The 17325-nt window shown below is 45.8% G+C and overlaps 1 protein-coding gene across 1 annotated transcript in view; it reads left to right on the top strand.

Moving 5' to 3' along the window:
• The window catches only part of LOC100930200 (zinc finger protein 879), a 39539-nt gene that overhangs the window by 707 nt on the left and 21507 nt on the right, over window positions 1–17325 (top strand). Inside the window, exons 3-6 of the mRNA XM_031961842.1 lie at window positions 999–1096; window positions 8325–8451; window positions 9448–9543; window positions 14648–16219. Coding sequence (XP_031817702.1) covers window positions 999–1096; window positions 8325–8451; window positions 9448–9543; window positions 14648–16219 — 1893 coding nt within the window. The remainder of the gene's footprint in view (window positions 1–998; window positions 1097–8324; window positions 8452–9447; window positions 9544–14647; window positions 16220–17325) is intronic.

The raw sequence follows: 17325 nt of genomic DNA, 5'->3' as shown, positions 1-17325 counted from the left end.
GGCCCCCCGGGGCGGACTGGCCGGAATCCGAGCCAGGAGCGAGGTCAGGCCGCCTTCCTCGCCCGCCCCGGAGCCGGCCCCGGGCTCGCGGGCCCCAGGTAGGTCCCAGCCAGCGCCGGGCGGCCCTTGGCTCCCGCCCTCGCCTGCGGCTTCCGCCCGTTGTCCCGTTCGTTCTCCAGTGGCCTCTAGGCCCGCTCCCAAGCGGCCGCCCCTTGTCCGGGCTCCCGGTCACGTCCCGAGCTTCCCGGGGCACCGGACCATGGCGTCCCTCCCGCCCGGCCTTCGGGCCCTCCCCGTGGGAGTCCCACCTGCGGCCTTGCTATCGGGACCCACGTGACCCGCCTCCCTGCCCCCAGCTCCTGTAGGGACCCAGGAGTCCTGCGTCCTGGGAAGGTCCCCGGCCCGGCCCCCCCTGACCGGCCCCGGGTTCTCGCGCTGGCTCCCGCAGGCCCCAGACGTTTGCGCCCTGCCCCCCCCTCCCTCCAGGCCCGAGCTCCCAGAGCGGCTCCCAGGAGCCCCAGCCGCCCCCCCCCCCTTCTGTCCCTCCGGTGTCCCCTCCTCTCCCCGGTTCCCAGACCCCTCCTTCCCCGCCCCCGCCGACAAGCAGAACCGGACAGGACTGTGTCCCCAGCCCCGGGCCGTCACTCCTGGCCGCGCCATCCCAGAGCCCCTCCCCCACCCTCCCCCCTTTGGACCGAGCTGTCAGTGCAGTCCGGCTCCTGTGTGGGCCGAGCGGAAAGGGGACCGCCGGGAGGGGGCGCTCCCACTCGGGGGCCCTCGAGGCTCCCCTCCCGTCTAGGGTCCCCAAGCCCCCTCTGCCTCCGGGATCTGGGGGAGGGGCAGGTAGGAATCAGGGAGAGGGAAGGAAGAAGTCTCCCGTTCAGAGCCCCCTGCTGCCGCCCTCCTGCAGCTGGTGGGAGTCTCTCCCCCCCTCTCCCACGGGGGAAAAGGGGGTTCTGTAATGCTGGGGGCGTCTCACGCCCTGTAAATCCCCCCAGGCCGGCCTCCTGCTCCCGAAGGAGAGAAGCGGCCCCGAGTCCTGCTCCCGCTCAGCCCCGCAGCCATGGCCCCTGGGAGGCGCCGCCCCCCGCCCCAGGTGAGTGGGCCCTGGGCCCGGAGGATTGCGGGGCCGATTCCGGGGCGTTTTATACAAGTGGGGGTGAAAGCGGGGACGGGAGTGACGCCCCCTCCCGGCCTGTGCTGGGAACGGCCCGCCCCAACACTCGCACGGGACACACACACAGAGACATATAACACACACAGAGCACAGACACGCCCCCTTCTCCCCTCCTCTTGCCTTCCTGGCCGGGCTCCCCCTTGGAGCCGCCTTGTCTGGAGGCTCTTGTCCCGCCAGGGGAGCAGACCCGCCCTCCCGGGGCCTTCCTGCCCCACGGTGGCTCCTGGCTCTCCTCCGGCGGTCCCTGTTCCAGCCTTCCCTGGGGAGAAGCCCCTCTGCCCTAACGCCATGGCCGCAGCCCGTCCCCGCGAGCTCTCCGCAGTGTGCCCGGGGACCTGGGCGGCGGCAGCGGGCTGGGGCCGGGAGAAGCCGGGCTGGGGCCGGGAGAAGCCGGGCTGGGGCCGGGAGAAGCCGGGCTGGGGCTGAGATGGGAAGGAAGCCGGAGGACACGGCCAGAAGCCATTGGAGAGGCAGCGTTGGGGGCTGGAGGAGCGGAGGCCGGTGCCCGGGTCCGAGAGGAGGAGGAGGAGGGGAGTAGGTGTGAGAAGCCTGCCCGGGAGCCAGGGGCCTTAGAAATCACTCCTCCCTCAGTCCTGGTGCCTGAATGGCCAGGGTCCTCGCTAGCAACAGCCTGAATAAGGAGACCCAGGGTGCCTGGGAGCCGCCCCCAGCCCTGGGGCTCTGCAGGACCATGGGCAGCGCCCCTCGGTGCCCCGAGAACACGCTTAGAGATACCGGACTCGGTTATGTACACACGTGTGCCCCGGTACTGGTTCTCCCAGCTCCCCGGGAGCTGGTCCTGAAGGGAACTGAGCCACTGGCTGAGGGAGTCAGTGGAAAGTTCCTGCTCTTTGCCTTCTCTGATAGGACGGAGAGCCGGCAGGGACCCCACAGCCCTAGGAAGCCCTTGCCGTGGGGGGGCAGCCCCGGAGCAGTCTTTCCTACCGCCCTTTGCGCACCCACAGGCACGTATGGAGACAGGGTGCGTCCCCTCTGCAGAACGCTCACCACCCCCGGGGGCAGGGGCTCATTTTTGTTTGACGGTTGAGGAAACGGAGGCGCCCAGTGGAGAGGTGCCGTGCCCAGGACCCCATAGCGAGCGAGTGTCTGAGCCCGAATTCAAATCGGGATCTCCCTGGCTCCAGGCCCGGGACTCCTCCGTTCCTCCCCGATCCCCTCCACAATCACTGAAGCTTTGGTTAAAAGTCTGGGGAGGGAAGAGAAGAGCCTGGGAAAGGTCCGGCTGCTCTCCTGCTCAGTTGACGGGAACATTTCATGAAATTTGGAATGTCCCAGAAAAGGGAAGACTCCTCGGCTTCCTTCAGGACTCGGCTCCAGCGACACCGGGAAGCTTTTGTGATCCCCGAGCATCCGGCGCCTTCCCCCTGAGACCGGACATCTGGCCACTTCCAGGCAGCAAAAGGCGACCGAGGGGTCAGAGAGCCGGCGCCGACCCTCACGGGGAACTTGGCCCGTCTGCCTCAGTTTCCTGATCTGTAAAGAGGGGTGATAATCGCACCCCCTCTCAGGGTTGTTTCGAGCCTAAATCGTTGTCCACCAGTGACCCTTCCTAAGGGCCTACTATGTGCCAGGCCCTGTGCCGAGCCCCGCTTTTACACAAAAAGCCCAAGGGCGGGATCTGTGACAAACACACGCAAAGCCGGTTATGGACAGTGTGCTGGGGCAGCCATTGCGGTGGGAGGAAGCAGAAGGGAGAGGAGGCGAGGTGGCTTGGGCAGCCAGAGAGGTGGGCCCTCCGAGTGGGAGGGGGGAGCCCGCCCTCCGTGGTGACGGTCAGACACGGGCTGAGAGGCCAGAGACAGCCAGGGACCACAGAACAGGTAGGAGGGTGAGGGAGCCTGGAAGGCCCAAGCGGGCAGGGGACAAGGGGCTTCGCAGGCCGGACGGGGACTCGGCGTTTGCTCAGAGAGCCAAGAGGGACTCCCGGCAGGGCCTGGAGTAGTGGGGTGACATAATGGGACGTGCACTTTAGGAAGCTCACTTTAGGGACTAAATGGGGGAGGGACCAGACCCCCGGCTGTCCAGGGCTGAGGTGGGGGCCGTGTCAGCTGCCCAAATGCTCTGGAGACCCCACAGGGCTATAGAGATCCCAGCTCTCTCTGGGTAATTATTCCCTCACCAATAGTCCTTTCCCCTTTGAGTCCTGAGCCAAGTTTGGCCATTGTAAGTGGCCCCTCCTTGCTTCCCCTCCTGCCCAGGACTCCCAGTGGGAGAGTTAGAAGGACCTCAGGGCACTGAGTGCATCCCCACGCTTCTTGCAGGAAAAGATCGAAGCCCTCCTCCACTCACTCCAAGACTTTGTCTGAAATGTTCATTTCTACACTTTCCTGGGCCCCTGGGAAAGCCACTGACCCTTCGTGGTCTGGGTACAGGCCTGGAAGAGAGTGAATAGAAGTTGGGAGCACTCCCAAGAGGGAAGGCAGAAATGGCAAGAAGCCTTATGAGAAAACGGCTGCTTCCGTGGCTCTAGGCCCAGAACTCAAGAGAGTCGATTCTTTAGAATAATAAAGCAGGAAAGAGGAAGAAAAGTCTAGGAAAAAATTCTGCCAGTCAGCACTTTTTAAGTACCTATTATGTCCCAGGCACTGGACTAGATGTAAGAGTTAGCCTCAAGGAATGAAATCATCCCTATGCAAATGACCTTATATTCTGTTGGGGGAGATAATGAGGGCCCATCAAAATAGCCTCAGTGTGGGAGGGAAAAAACTGTAAGAAACTGCAACACCGGGTGATGCGTAGGTCAATATGAGCTTTAAATGCAAGTGACTTTGTATTTGATGCTAAAGATGGTAGGGAGTCACTGGGTTTATTTAGTAGAGCACTCCCATGATTGGCCCTGTGATTTAGGAAAATAATTTTGTCAACAAAATGGAAGGGACAGTAGAGTGAGGAGATCTTAATTTTAAAAATATGCCAGGTTGGTTTTTTTCCCCCAATTATATGTGATGACCATTTAATTCCAATTTTCTCCCCCCTTCTCCAAGCAATTTAATATAGGTTATATATGTGCAATCATGTACAGCGTATTTCCATATTAGTCATGTTGTGAAAGAACAAACAAGCCCAAAAGCAAAGAACCATGGCAGAAAATAAAATGAAAATAGCCTGCTTCGATCTGCCTTCGGACGTCCTCTTCTTTCTTCAGGTGTGGGTAGCCTTTTCAACACAAGTCCTTTGGAATTGTTTTGGATCATTGCGTTGCTGAGCAGAGTCAATTGTCATAGTGATCATCACATCATATCGCTGATAATGTTCTATTCACTTCAGTTCTTCTATGTTTTTCTAGACTTTTCTGAAATAATTTTTCTTGTCATTTCTTATACCAGAATGATATTCCATTACATTCATATCCTGCGATGGTTCAGCCCAGTGATGGACATCCTCTCAGTTTTCAATTCTTTACAATCACAAAAAGAGCTACCATAAATGTTTTTGTATATTAGGGTCCTTTTTCCTTGTTTGTGATCTCTCCTTGGGATATAGATCCAGTAGTAATATTGTTGGATCAAAAAGTATGAACAGTTTGATTCCTTTCCAGAAATGGTTGGATAAGTTCACAACTCCACTGACAGTACATTAGCATTTCAATTTTCCCACATCCTCTCCAACATTTGTCATTTTTCTTTTTTGTTATATTAGCCAATCTGATAAGAGTGAAGTGATATCTCCAGAGTTACTTTAATTTCCAAGTCTCTACTCAATCATGATTTGTGCCTGACTACAGATAGCATTGATTTCTTCATCTGAAAATTGTCATCCATATCCTTTGACCTTTTATCAATTGGAAAATGATTTGTATCTTACAAATTTGACTCAGTTCTCCATATATTTGAGAAATGAGGCTTTATCAGACACTTGCTAAAAAAAAGAACATGCTTCCCACTTTTCTGCCTTCCTTCTGTTCTTGGTTGCCTTGGTTTTGCTTATGAAAAACCTGTATTCTGTATCATCTAAATTAGCAATTTTACATTCCATAATTTCATTCATAATTATATTTTATTATCTAATTCTCTCTCGTTTGCTCATAAATTTTTCCTTCTTCACAAATCTGACAGGTAAAGTATTCCTTGCTTTCCTAATTTGCTTGTGATATTATCCTTTAGGTCCAAGTCATATACCCCTTTTGACTTTAGTGTATAGTATAAGATGTTGGTCTATATATAGTTTCTGCCATCTTATTTTTTAGTTTTCCCTGAACTTTTTGCCACATAATGAATTCTTATCCCAGAAGCTGGGGTCTTTGGGCTTATCAAACACTAGATTACTGTGGTGATTCACAACTGTGTCTTGTGTACCTAACCTGTTCCATTGATCCACCTGAGTGGAGAGAATTTTGAGGTCGGCTGTCCCAGCCGCTGGCTATTACAATAGTTTAAAGGTGAGGGGGTGAGAGTCTGCACCAAGGTGTTTGCAGTTTCTGAGAGAAGGGGACGTGTCTCAGAGATGTTGCGATTTGGCTATTAGTTGGATAAGAGAGGAGAGGAAACGGGGACTCCCAAGTGATGCTACCGGCTGGTGGGAGCATGGTGCTTCCTTGGATAGTAGGAGGGAAGGTCTCTTTTGGACATGATGAGTATAGGAGAGTGACTGGATATTGTGTTGGAAGCAGGGAGCAGGAGGACCACAGGTTGAGCAACTTTAGTTATGAAAGAAAAATAAGGGAAAGGACAAGGTGTTGATAGAGTGACTGAGTGTTCATTAGTCAATAAATACTTGTTAAGCTCCTACTTTGTGCTAGATCCTGTGCTAAAGGCTGGGAATTTAAATTAGAAAGGGGTTCCTACCCTCAAGGAGCTTATACTCTATGGGAGAAGACAACATACAAGAGGAAGCTGAAAAGTGGAGAAGGAATAGAAGTTGTGACCAGAAACTAGGGCATGGGGAGAAATCAGAGTCCCAAAGTACTACAACCATGTGAGAAATGAGATGAGAGCTGGGCTCTCTCCTTAAATAAGAGTTTGGGAGTTCATGGCCCTACCCTCTGATCAGGGAGGCAGTAGGTGGTAAGGCAGTATAGTAGCAAGGCTGATGAGATGCTACAGGACGATGAGATTATTGCAACAGTAAGCTTCCTTTCAAAGTCGTGTAGTCAGGTGAGAATGAATGTGTGACCTGAGGTCTCTCCTTAAATGGAGTTTGAAGTTCATGGTAAAGGATGGATGTAGGAGGATGGAGAAGGAAAGAAGCTGCAGAAGGAAGGGAAAGAAATTTGGAAGTTTCTGTTGGGAGTGACTTAGGTTACCAATCATCAGTCAACAGAATATCTGCCTTACTATAGTGAGAACCCAGACTGAAATGAACAGTGACTCAAAAAGCTTTAGTGAAAAAGAAAAGTACATAAAGTCTGGAGAATCTAAAAGTGTGAGAAAAGATCAATAAATTCCTTAATTTTTCAGCCGAAAAATAATAGTAATAGATGAAGTTAAAGATGAAACAGGGATTGTAAACCAAGCACAAATCTTGATTTAGAGATCAGAATGTTGAAAAAAAAATTAGAATTTTATCCACGCGATAGAGAATTGGTCTCCTCCCCAGAGTCCCCTCAAAATATCAAGTCTAAAAACTATCATATCACTACATAATAGAAATGGAGGAAATGAGATGGCAGACCACGAAATCCCTAGCACATCCCCAAAGCCCCCTTCTACATCGAACAGGTTGCAGAAAGACATTATGCATTCCAGGTATCAACATGTTTTCAGATTTGATCAAACTTGACTGTATATTGTTCATCAGTCCACCACTGCTCCTCTGGACTCTTGTTCTCCCAAGTTCTACAGTTCTAAGCGTATGTTTAGATCCTTCATTTCTCGGGTGGAAACTGACATAAATTAGCTCAAACCCCTACTTCAATTAGTAAAAGAAAGACCCTCTTATCCCCTTCTTAGTTACTCTTAGTTCTATATTACAAAATATCAAAATTAATGAATATCTCCCATTAACAAATGAAAGCAATCACAAAACAAAGGCATCAAATGTTTTGGCTACAACACAGCATCCTCAGAGCAGTAACTTCAAACCCTCAGTATAACAATAGGATATCTTGATTTTCTCTTGATGGAAACAATCTCACGCCACTCAGTTCAGACCAGATTGTGATTAATACCTTTTAAGAATGTTTTTAAGGACTTTATTTCAGCCACTCAGACAATAAGCTACACCTTTTTCTTTACTCTCTTTTCAGTGAGCATAGGGCCCTCATTCAACCCCCTGGGGACACAGTATTTCATGGCATCCCACCAACCCTTCATGGAGTTTTCTTTATAACATGTCACTTAGATCTGTTCTGATTGGGAAGAAAGTTCACAACAGCTTCTCTCTTTCTCCTCCATTGGTCCTCAGAAATCTCTGATAGATCACATAATTTTTCCAATTCCAGGGGTGTAATGTCTTCTCTAAAACATAATGTTCTCTGGGAGCAGGTTTCTTGGGGGGCTTCTGGAGGCAGCCTTCGTTTCAGTTCTGTGTAAAAAATCACCCCGAATGCAGCCAGGAGTTAAAGTCCAGATCCTTTTTTTTCTCTTTCAAGTCTTGTCTCCTTCCCTGGGCCCGGTTAGCTTTCTTAGAGGCCTCTCTCTCCTTGGTTCTGAGAGCTCTTGCCGCTAGTCCTTTGCCTCTCCAGCTTCAGCCTCCAGCCAGCACAAGGTGGAAGATGGAATGAATCTGTCCCCGCCTCTGAGAGGGGGCTTGTCTCTTAATGGGGCTTGTCCTTTAGTGGCTCCTCCTTATATATGCTCTCTTAAAGGTGTGAATCTTGTGGAACTGTAGTAAGTACTAAGTACATTAGTGGACTAGAGAACTGTTAAGTACCAGGCTAAATTAGATAATTGTTGTCTCTATCAATTCCACTGACTTAGCACCTTGTAAGAATCCTAACACAAGGAGACAATTCATAATGACATTTCTTAATTTTATCCCATCTTTTAATTCCACAGCTGTTCTCAATATCCCATCGGGCTTTTCATGAATGTGGTTCTAAGTGTTGGCTCTGACGCTCATAAGGTGTATGACTTTTGGACCAGTCCCTTCTCAGTGCCTCACTTTCCTTCTGTAAATTGATGAGTGTTGAGCTGGTGAATTCCGAAGTCTCGTTCAGTTCTAAATCCTGTGGGTTTTGATCATTTAGGCATTGGTGGCCTTCAAGGATGTGGCCGTGGACTTCACCCTGGAGGAGTGGGCCCTCCTGGACCCTTCCCAGAAGGAGCTGTACAAGGAGGTCATGCTGGAGAACGCTCGGAACCTTCTCTTCTTGGGTAAGGGCTTCCCCAAGGACGTGTGGGCGCCCTCCAAGGGACCGCCTTCGTCCCCTCCTCAGCATGCTGGGTTTCTGGCATTTATCAATGCTTAGAAAAACTGGCGTGCTGAGGGTTTTCCTGTGAAAGGTCTTTGCAGCCTGGGTTGAAAAGCTGGGGGTTTTCCTTGTGGCCTCTTAGTGGTTCTGCGGAGTCTGAGGTCACAGATCACGCCATGGTGGAACCTCAGCCTGGGAGTCAGCACGGAGGGGACCAATCTAACCTCCCTCTCCATGAATGCTGTCTGAGAACTCTCTGGAAATGGCCAAGGCAGCAAAAGGAACCCCCTCGCTCCCAGTGGAGCTGCTGCTTGCTTGGGTCGGGTCTGACCTTTGGGAGGTTCTTGTGAGCAGTGGGTAGCTCCCAGCACCCGGTTCGTCTCTCAGAAGTCTGGGAGCAAGCGTGTCCTTGTTCTTCCTTTCCTCCTTCCCAGAATTCCAGTGCAAATGATGGCAAAGGAGGGCAATCCACATTTGTATGTACTTACTCTGTTTTAGAGGCTTAAAAAACCCCAAATCCAAACATGATCTAATTCGATCTGCAGAAGGAGCCAGTGAGTCAGATGACGTTATTATCCCCATTTTACAGTTGAGGAAACTCAGGCAAACAGCGGTTAAGTGACTTGCTGGCTCTTGGCCAATAAGACACTGAGCTCTGCCTGAATCCAGCCCCAGCTCTCCCCGCCCCCCCCCCCCCCCCCCCCCTCCCCCCCCCCCCCCCCATGAATGCCTGTGGTTTCTAGATAACGGGATCTCCGGGTTCTGCCCCTTCTAGGAAGGAAGCTTCCAATGATCTCCTGCCCATCCCCCACCAAAGCTCCCAACAACAAACATCACGGAAAAGGTTCTTGGGGAGTCCCGGGCACCCCTGTGACCCTCCTTGCCTGCCCCCCTGCCCTAAAGAGAACTGAGTCACACGTGTTCCTCCTCCTCACCCCTTCCTTGTTCCCACGCCCAGGACTTCCTCTTCCCAGAGAAGATTTGCTCTCCCACTTTGAGCGAGGGGAAGGTCCGTGGATGCCTGAGCAAGCAGAGCCCCGAGGCCCCCGCCCAGGTGAGTGAGGTGGAGCAGGTGCAGGAGGCTGTTCCCCGAGAGGCAGCCCCGTGTCTCAGGGAGGGGGGCAGGATGGGGGCGCTACCACCATGATATTTGTTACAATGAAAAAAGTAAGACATTATTATACACATCCTCAATAGAATTTGCCAGTTGAGGAAAAAGGTAAATACCAAGTGTTTCTTGGTTCCATTTGACTTCAGATAAAAGTCATCGTCAATAAGCATGACCCAAAGGGCATAACAGGCAGCCTCAGATATACCACAGTGGGAGAAGCTCTAGTTTATCCAGATGGAGGAACTAAATGAGAGGATCCTCCCTTGACCTCAGCAAGGTCGTTCTCTCAGTTTGCCCAGAGACAGACATCCTCAGACAGCAGGGAAATGTGGCATTTCCCTTGAGTGATAGAAGAGAGCCGTACGAAAAGCCAGATATCAAGAGCTGAAATAAAAACTCAGAGTAGCAGCAGATTACCCAAGTACCCAAATGTCACTCAGTATAGCTTGTGGCTAGGCTGCCATGATTTCATCAAGCCTTGACTAGCTCTGTGAAAGACTTTAGGAGCAGCAAACTCCTAATGGGAAAGTCGCATCTCTACATTTGGGACCTGTTGTGACGAGACAGACTTAAAGATGTCACTTGATTACACAAATCTGACAGTCTTTAGAAGCAATGGTTTCTTAGATTTTAGTTTTAGAGCAGTTGAGTTAATAAGATCTCAATGACCTCTGGTGATTAGAAAGTTTGATCGCTAGTAACCATTTTATTTATTTGGCTGTTTGTTTGTTTATTTATTTTACTAGTAACCATTTTAAATCAACCCAATAATTAATGCCACATTAAAGAAACGAGACAGTGCAAGACACATCATGAAGGGATGTTGCCCTGCTAATAGTGTTGCTCAGGACTTCAGAAAAAATTTTTACCCAGTCTCATGTATTATAAAATATGAAACAAAACATTTTACAAGTTGGGTGACATTAATTCAATTAAACACGTTTCTGTTTACATAAAAGTCCATTTCTTTCAGATTCTTAAAGCGATTCGGTCACAATAGGGACAATTTAACTATCCAGTGCTCACTTCACAGCCAGCGTTGTAATAATAACACTCGAGTTATGGAAAGAGGAAAGCCCTATCTGTCTGAATCCCTCTTTTAATATTTCAACCAAGCCTTCTCCACTCCAACTTTCTTTATTTGTAAATGGGGCAAACACAACAAGGACTTAGAGAATCATTTCCACAAAGGCTGTAAAAATTCTGGCTCTGGACCTAATGGCCAAGTTAAGGAACATGTTTCCTCATCCTTTTTGGAGGAACTAGGCGTGAAAATACTATAATGGTTTAATATGTGTAGGAATCTAACTGTTCTTAGGAGCCCTTAGAATTGGTTACAACGACGTAGATTTTATATGTGGTAGTCAAATAAACCCAAAGAAATCTCACTTAGCACAACTGCAAAATGTCATATTCTTTCTTAATATTTCTAATTTTTCTCACTGTTGGATGTCACCTTGGGCAGTGAGCAGGATGACTTTGAAGAAAAAGCCACCTGTTTCCTCAAAGTTATCCTCTTTCATCCACCCATTTCTAAAAGAATGGACACATCCCTGACTGAGACATTGGCTGGAGTTCAGTGATGATCACCGATACTGGTACTTGGGAGGATCTCTGCTATTCCCCTTAAAAGAGTCAGTTTTTCTTCATCTGCTGAATCTAGCAGTCCTGGACCAAACTTCACTTCATTTTGTAGAACAGTTTCATCATTCCCAGTTAAGCTGACAATTTGCCTTTTCTCTAGCACTTTTTCCGGGAAGATTCTCATGGAATTACTCCACCCTGTCCTGGGATATTAAATGGGAAACCAACAATAGTGGTCAAAGAGGACGCAGGGAAAGTAATAATTAGAAAGTTGCCATAATTGACCCTTTGGCACAATGACTAGTGGGGCATCCCCCACTGGTCCCAGCCGGTCCTGAGTACGAGGATCGCCCACAGTCCATCCTCCTTTATGACGGAGCCAATTTATAAGCTGATCACACATAATGAATTTAAGTAGTCAATTGTTGATGATTTGAAAAGGGATTTTACTTTAGCTCACTGGGTGTTTGCCCTTCGAGGAGGTCCCTGGCACCAGAATGGTGACACCATGATATGCAAGTGACTTGGATTGAAGGGAGAGAGGCTGGGCGAGGTCTCTGGCCTCACATTTCCCTGCAGAGCCATCAGGGTCCAGTGGCCAGAGAGAGGTCAGGATGCTTGGAGATGACCCCGGATGATGCGATGGGAGACCTGGGCTTTCTTTTTTTTATTATTATTATTTAATAGCCTTTTATTTACAGGATATTTGCATGGGTAACTTTACAGCATTAACAATTGCCAAACCTCTTGTTCCAATTTTTCACCTCTTACCCCCCACCCCCTCCCCTAGATGGCAGGATGACCAGTAGATGTTAAATATATTAAAATATAAATTAGATACACAATAAGTATACATGACCAAAACGTTATTTTGCTGTACAAAAAGAATCAGACTCTGAAATATTGTACAATTAGCTTGTGAAGGAAATCAAAAATGCAGGTGGGCATAAATATAGGGATTGGGAATTCAATGTAATGGTTTTTAGTCATCTCCCAGAGTTCTTTCTCTGGGCGTAGCTGGTTCAGTTCATTACTGCTCCATTGGAAATGATTTGGTTGATCTCGTTGCTGAGGATGGCCTGGTCCATCAGAACTGGTCATCATATAGTATTGTTGTTGAAGTATATAATGATCTCCTGGTCCTGCTCATTTCACTCAGCATCAGTTCGTGTAAGTCTCTCCAGGCCTTTCTGAAATCATGACCTGGGCTTTTTTAATAAAGTCTTCTTTCAGTTTGACTGAAGCCAGCCCATCCAGTGATTGAGGCAAAGAATCTCCTCCTTCACTGGTTCAAAAAATCTAAACAAATAAAAAAAAAATGAACTAACGAATCTGGGAGGGGCATACCTCAGCATTTTTTTCTGGCCAGGGCAAAAATGACTGCTGTTTATATTCAATCTGAGTCAATCAATATAATATATATCAGGCCCACTACCACTTAAGAGAAAGGGAAAGTTACAGCTGAAAAGCTGTCTTGCTTTGACCAACTAACACTTAAAAAAAAATTGTTGGGATTACAAAATTTTCTTTCAATTCTCCTTTCTTTATGAATTTTCTTCCTATTTGAAATCTTTACTAAAAATCTAGTGTTGCAATCGATTTAAAATCTATTTTGTCCATTTCAATTCTCCTTCTCCAATAACTGTTTCAGAGTTCTAGAAATTTTCCTAGTTGGTTTATTGATAAGGATCTTCCATTCAGGAGCTTATCTGGCTCAGAGAAAATTTAGCTCAAGGCCCAAGGTGGTGTCCAGCTTCCAGGACAATCCTCCATGAAGAGTCCTTCTGAAAAGTGGTCCTGGGGACTAGAGACTCTCATTGGGGCTACCAATTGTGCTAAAAATCTGTGATAAAGAGAAATTGGGGCACAAAGGTCTGAGTACAGTTAGTTAGCAAGATTAGCAGTCTCCAGTAACTAGGATCCCATGGCACCTCGGTAGCCAGGGATCCATCTGACAGTCAGAGCAGCACTTTTATAGCAGTTGGTTGTCTAAGATATCAGTGATGTAAATGAAACTCAGACTGTCACTGGTCTAACGTGGAGGTGGGCTCACGTTTGACTTCACTCATAGAGTGATTTCTACAACTTAAGGCAGTGAGAAAACAGCTGACTAACATCCTCTGGGAAGCCTTATGGTGGGCAAACTTCTTTGGACCAGACTGACTCCTCTGTGTTCCCCCCTTCCTTCCTTCAATGGCAGATACAACTTGACAGATTCAGAATCCTTGAGGTCAGTCTCAAGGGCATAGGAAAAGGGAAGTTAAACTTCTACAAACTTCACCATGGAGGCCCAGATAATCAGCTCTAGATTCAATCCACAATGGTAACTCCTCTGATTAACTATAATTTTTAGTCAGTAATTAAATAATACAAAATAAAATGTGTTATCAGTTTCCAATTTCACACATCTATAGAGATGAATACAATATAAGAAAAGTTGGATACAATATTGAAAATTACTACACAATTAGCTTAGCATACAAAATTAACAAAGAATGCCTGTGATAATGCATTAAAACTGGTAAATAAAGAGAAATAGGGAAGACCACAGCCCCACAAGAAGTGTAAACAGCGACAGGCATTTGAAGAAAGGATTCCAGATGGGATAGAGATCTTCCAAAGGGGTAGAAAGAGGAGAGATCCAGAGGAGAGGCATTGTGTGCCTCCCAGGACTTTGCGGTTCTTGCCCCCCGGGGAGGTCTTTAGGAGTACTGAATCCTTAGTGGTGAAATGATGTCTTCCCAAAGAAACTGTTTTCACCATTTTTAGTGAACACAATGAAATTAACTACAGTGTGTGACAAGAAATATAACTTTAAAAGTTGAACCAAATTTAATATTTCCAAGATGTCTGAACTCAAATTCATTTTAAAGAACTTTTCTCATACAGTTTACAAAATCATACATGTGCAGCAGTGTCTCTAAAATGATTTTACTGACATACCAAGTGTATTATTTGGACACTTATTTAAATTGCTGTTTATATTCAATATCCTGCACATATGCTTACAATTAAAACAAGTGAACATGAAATAATAAAATAACAATTATTTTTTTTTAAAAAGGTGCAATGCAGAAAGGATAATTAATACTATGGACAGAGCATGCCCAGTCAGTGTTTGAGTTTTAGTCTCAACTGTAAGAATGTTGATCAGGTTAGTCAGCCATTCATAAATCATGGCCTGAACTGTAAATGTAATGAAGATACTGGGCCTGCCTGTGTCGTGGGAATGTTGTAAGGATCGTGTTGTTGTATGCAAAGCTCTTTGTATATTACATCATCCTGGGGATGTGGGCTAGGGCTAATGGAATTTTAAAATGATTGATTCTGCCCATGTAAGGTTGAAAATTTCTCTTTCTTTAGGGAAATTGATTATAGATTAGTTACTTTCTATCAATAAAGAGAAGAAGACATATTTGTGTATGTGTCCCTATATATATGATTGTTTCTTTGTTTTCTTCAGATAAAGAAACTAGGCTTGAAATAAGGGAGACTGCTTCAGAGATGGAGTCACACCATCAAAGATTTGTGAATGATGGTCACTGTGACAGTTTAAGAGAAAACTGTAACTCTGATATCAAGATGAAGAAAAAACAAGAGAGTTACTCTGAATTTGATAAATATGGAAAGAGTTTCAGACAATGTTATGTTTTAATTCCATGTTTGAAAATGACTTCAGGGAAACTCTGCTCTCAGGACAGTAAATATAGGAAAAGCTTTACTGATCAGGGAAAGGTTGTTAAGTCTCATGAGAAGCTTTCTGAAATACAGACTTATCAATGTAATCAATGTGAGATGGTCTTCAGCTTGAATTCAGACCTAATTAAACATCAGGAAAGTCATACTGAGAAAATGCACTATGTTGATAATGAAGGTAGGAAGGCCTTTAGAGAAAATTCAAAGGTAGATGATCATCAGAAAACTCAAAATGAAAAAAAATATGGATGTAATGAATGTAATAAATCCTTTAAGCGACAGTCATCCCTTATTCGTCATCAGAAATTTCATACTAGTGAAAACCAACATAAATGTGTGCAATGCGGAATGGCCTTCAGGCGACAGTCATCCCTTATTTACCATCAACGAATTCATACTAGAGAGAAATCTCATAGATGTCATGAGTGTGGTAAAGCTTTCAGTGAAAACTCATCTCTTATTGCACATCAAAGAAAACACACTGGAAAGAAACCTTATCGATGTAATCAATGTGGAAAGACTTATAGATGCAGACGCAGTCTTGCTGAACATCAGAAAATCCACACTGGAGAGAAACCTTATGAATGTCATCAATGTGGCAAAACTTTTGTTGAAAACTCATCCTTTATCATACATCAGAGGATCCACACTGGAGAGAAACCTTTTGAATGTGATCAGTGTGGAAAGACTTTCAGACAGAGTTCTAGTCTTGCTGTACATCAGAGAATCCACACTGGAGAAAGACCTTATGAATGTAATCAGTGTGGAAAGAGTTTCACACAGAGGGCTAGTCTTGCTGTACATCAGAGAATCCACACTGGAGAGAAACCCTATGCGTGTGATCAATGTGGAAAGTCTTTCAGATGTAGCTCCAGTCTTGCTCAACATGAAAGAATCCACACTGGAGAGAAACCTTATGAATGTAAGCAGTGTGGAAGGGCTTTCAGCTGTAGATCCAGTTTTGCTAAACATCAGAGAATTCACACTGGAGAGAAGCCTTACGAATGTAATCAATGTCAAAAGACTTTTAGATTCCGCTCCAGTCTTGCGAAACACCAGAGGATCCACACTGGAGAAAAACCTTATGAATGTAATGAATGCGGAAAGACTTTTGGACAGAGCTTCAGTTTTGCTGAACATCAGAGAATCCACACTGGGGAGAAACCTTATGAATGTAATGAATGTGGAAAGACTTTCAGACAGAGGTCTAGTTTTGCTGAACATCAAAAAATTCATTCTCGAGAGAAACCTCATGAATCTCATGAAGATAGAGGGCTTTCTCGGCAGCTCAATCTTGCTGAACATCAGACTAATCACACTGAAGAGAACCCTTATCAATGTAATAAATGTGGAAAGACTTTCAGATTCAACTCCAGACTCTCTGTACATCAAAGAATCCACACTGGAGAAAAACCTTATGAATGTAATCAATGTGGAAAGACTTTCAGATGCAGCTCCAATCTTGCTGAACATCAGAGAATCCACAGTGGAAGAAACCTTATGAATGTAATGAATGTGGAAAGACTTTCAGATTCAATTCAGACTTTCTGTACATCAGAGAACCCACACTGGAGAAAAACCTTATAAATGTAATCAATGTGGAAAGAGTTTCATAAGGAGCTCCAGTCTTGGTGATCATCAGAGAATCCACACTGGAGAAAAACCTTTGAATGTAATCAATGTGGAAAGACTTTTAGATGCAGCTCCAATCTTGTTGAACATGAGAGGATCCACACTGGAGAGAACCTTTTACTGTAATCTATGTGGAAAGACTTTCAGACACCGATCCAGTCTTGCTGAACATCAGAGAGTCCACACTGACTAGAAACCTTATGAATATAATTAATTAATTGAGATGAAATAGATAAATAAAGCCTTCAGTTAACAGTCATCCTGTATTTCCCATCCTTACTAGATAGAAATCTTACCACTATAATGAAACTATAATTGTTTTGTGGGGAAAGACATTCAAATAGAGATTGTTCGATGTCAGAAAATTCATGCTAGTGGTACACTCAATATGGACTCAATGTTGGAAGACTTTCAGTCAAGTATATTTTTCTTTACATCAGATAATACATAGTAAAGAAAGACTTTGATTGTGCTCAATGGTGAAAGGCATATTGCTGAAGAGGAATGTCCTTAAACACCAGAATATTCACAGTGAAAAGAAGCTTTATAAAAGCAATGATAATAGGAAAACTTTGACATAGATTCATATTTGCCTATATACAGGAACAGTGTTAGAGGTAAAACTTAGGATCTATTTAATAGCTTGCTTTAGCCCAGACCTAATTAGACATCCCAATTTTCATACTATGGAAAAACCCTATGAATGTATGAATTTTTCTCTGCAGTACTATTGGTTTTATTTCAATATTCTTCAAAAATAGTCCATAGCATTCATATGCTATAACTTCATCATCTATTCTCTAATTGATTAAT

The sequence above is a fragment of the Sarcophilus harrisii genome, chromosome 3 (assembly GCF_902635505.1).
Source record: "Sarcophilus harrisii chromosome 3, mSarHar1.11, whole genome shotgun sequence".
Lineage (NCBI taxonomy): Eukaryota > Metazoa > Chordata > Mammalia > Dasyuromorphia > Dasyuridae > Sarcophilus > Sarcophilus harrisii.
This window is presented reverse-complemented; position numbering and strand designations above follow the sequence as displayed.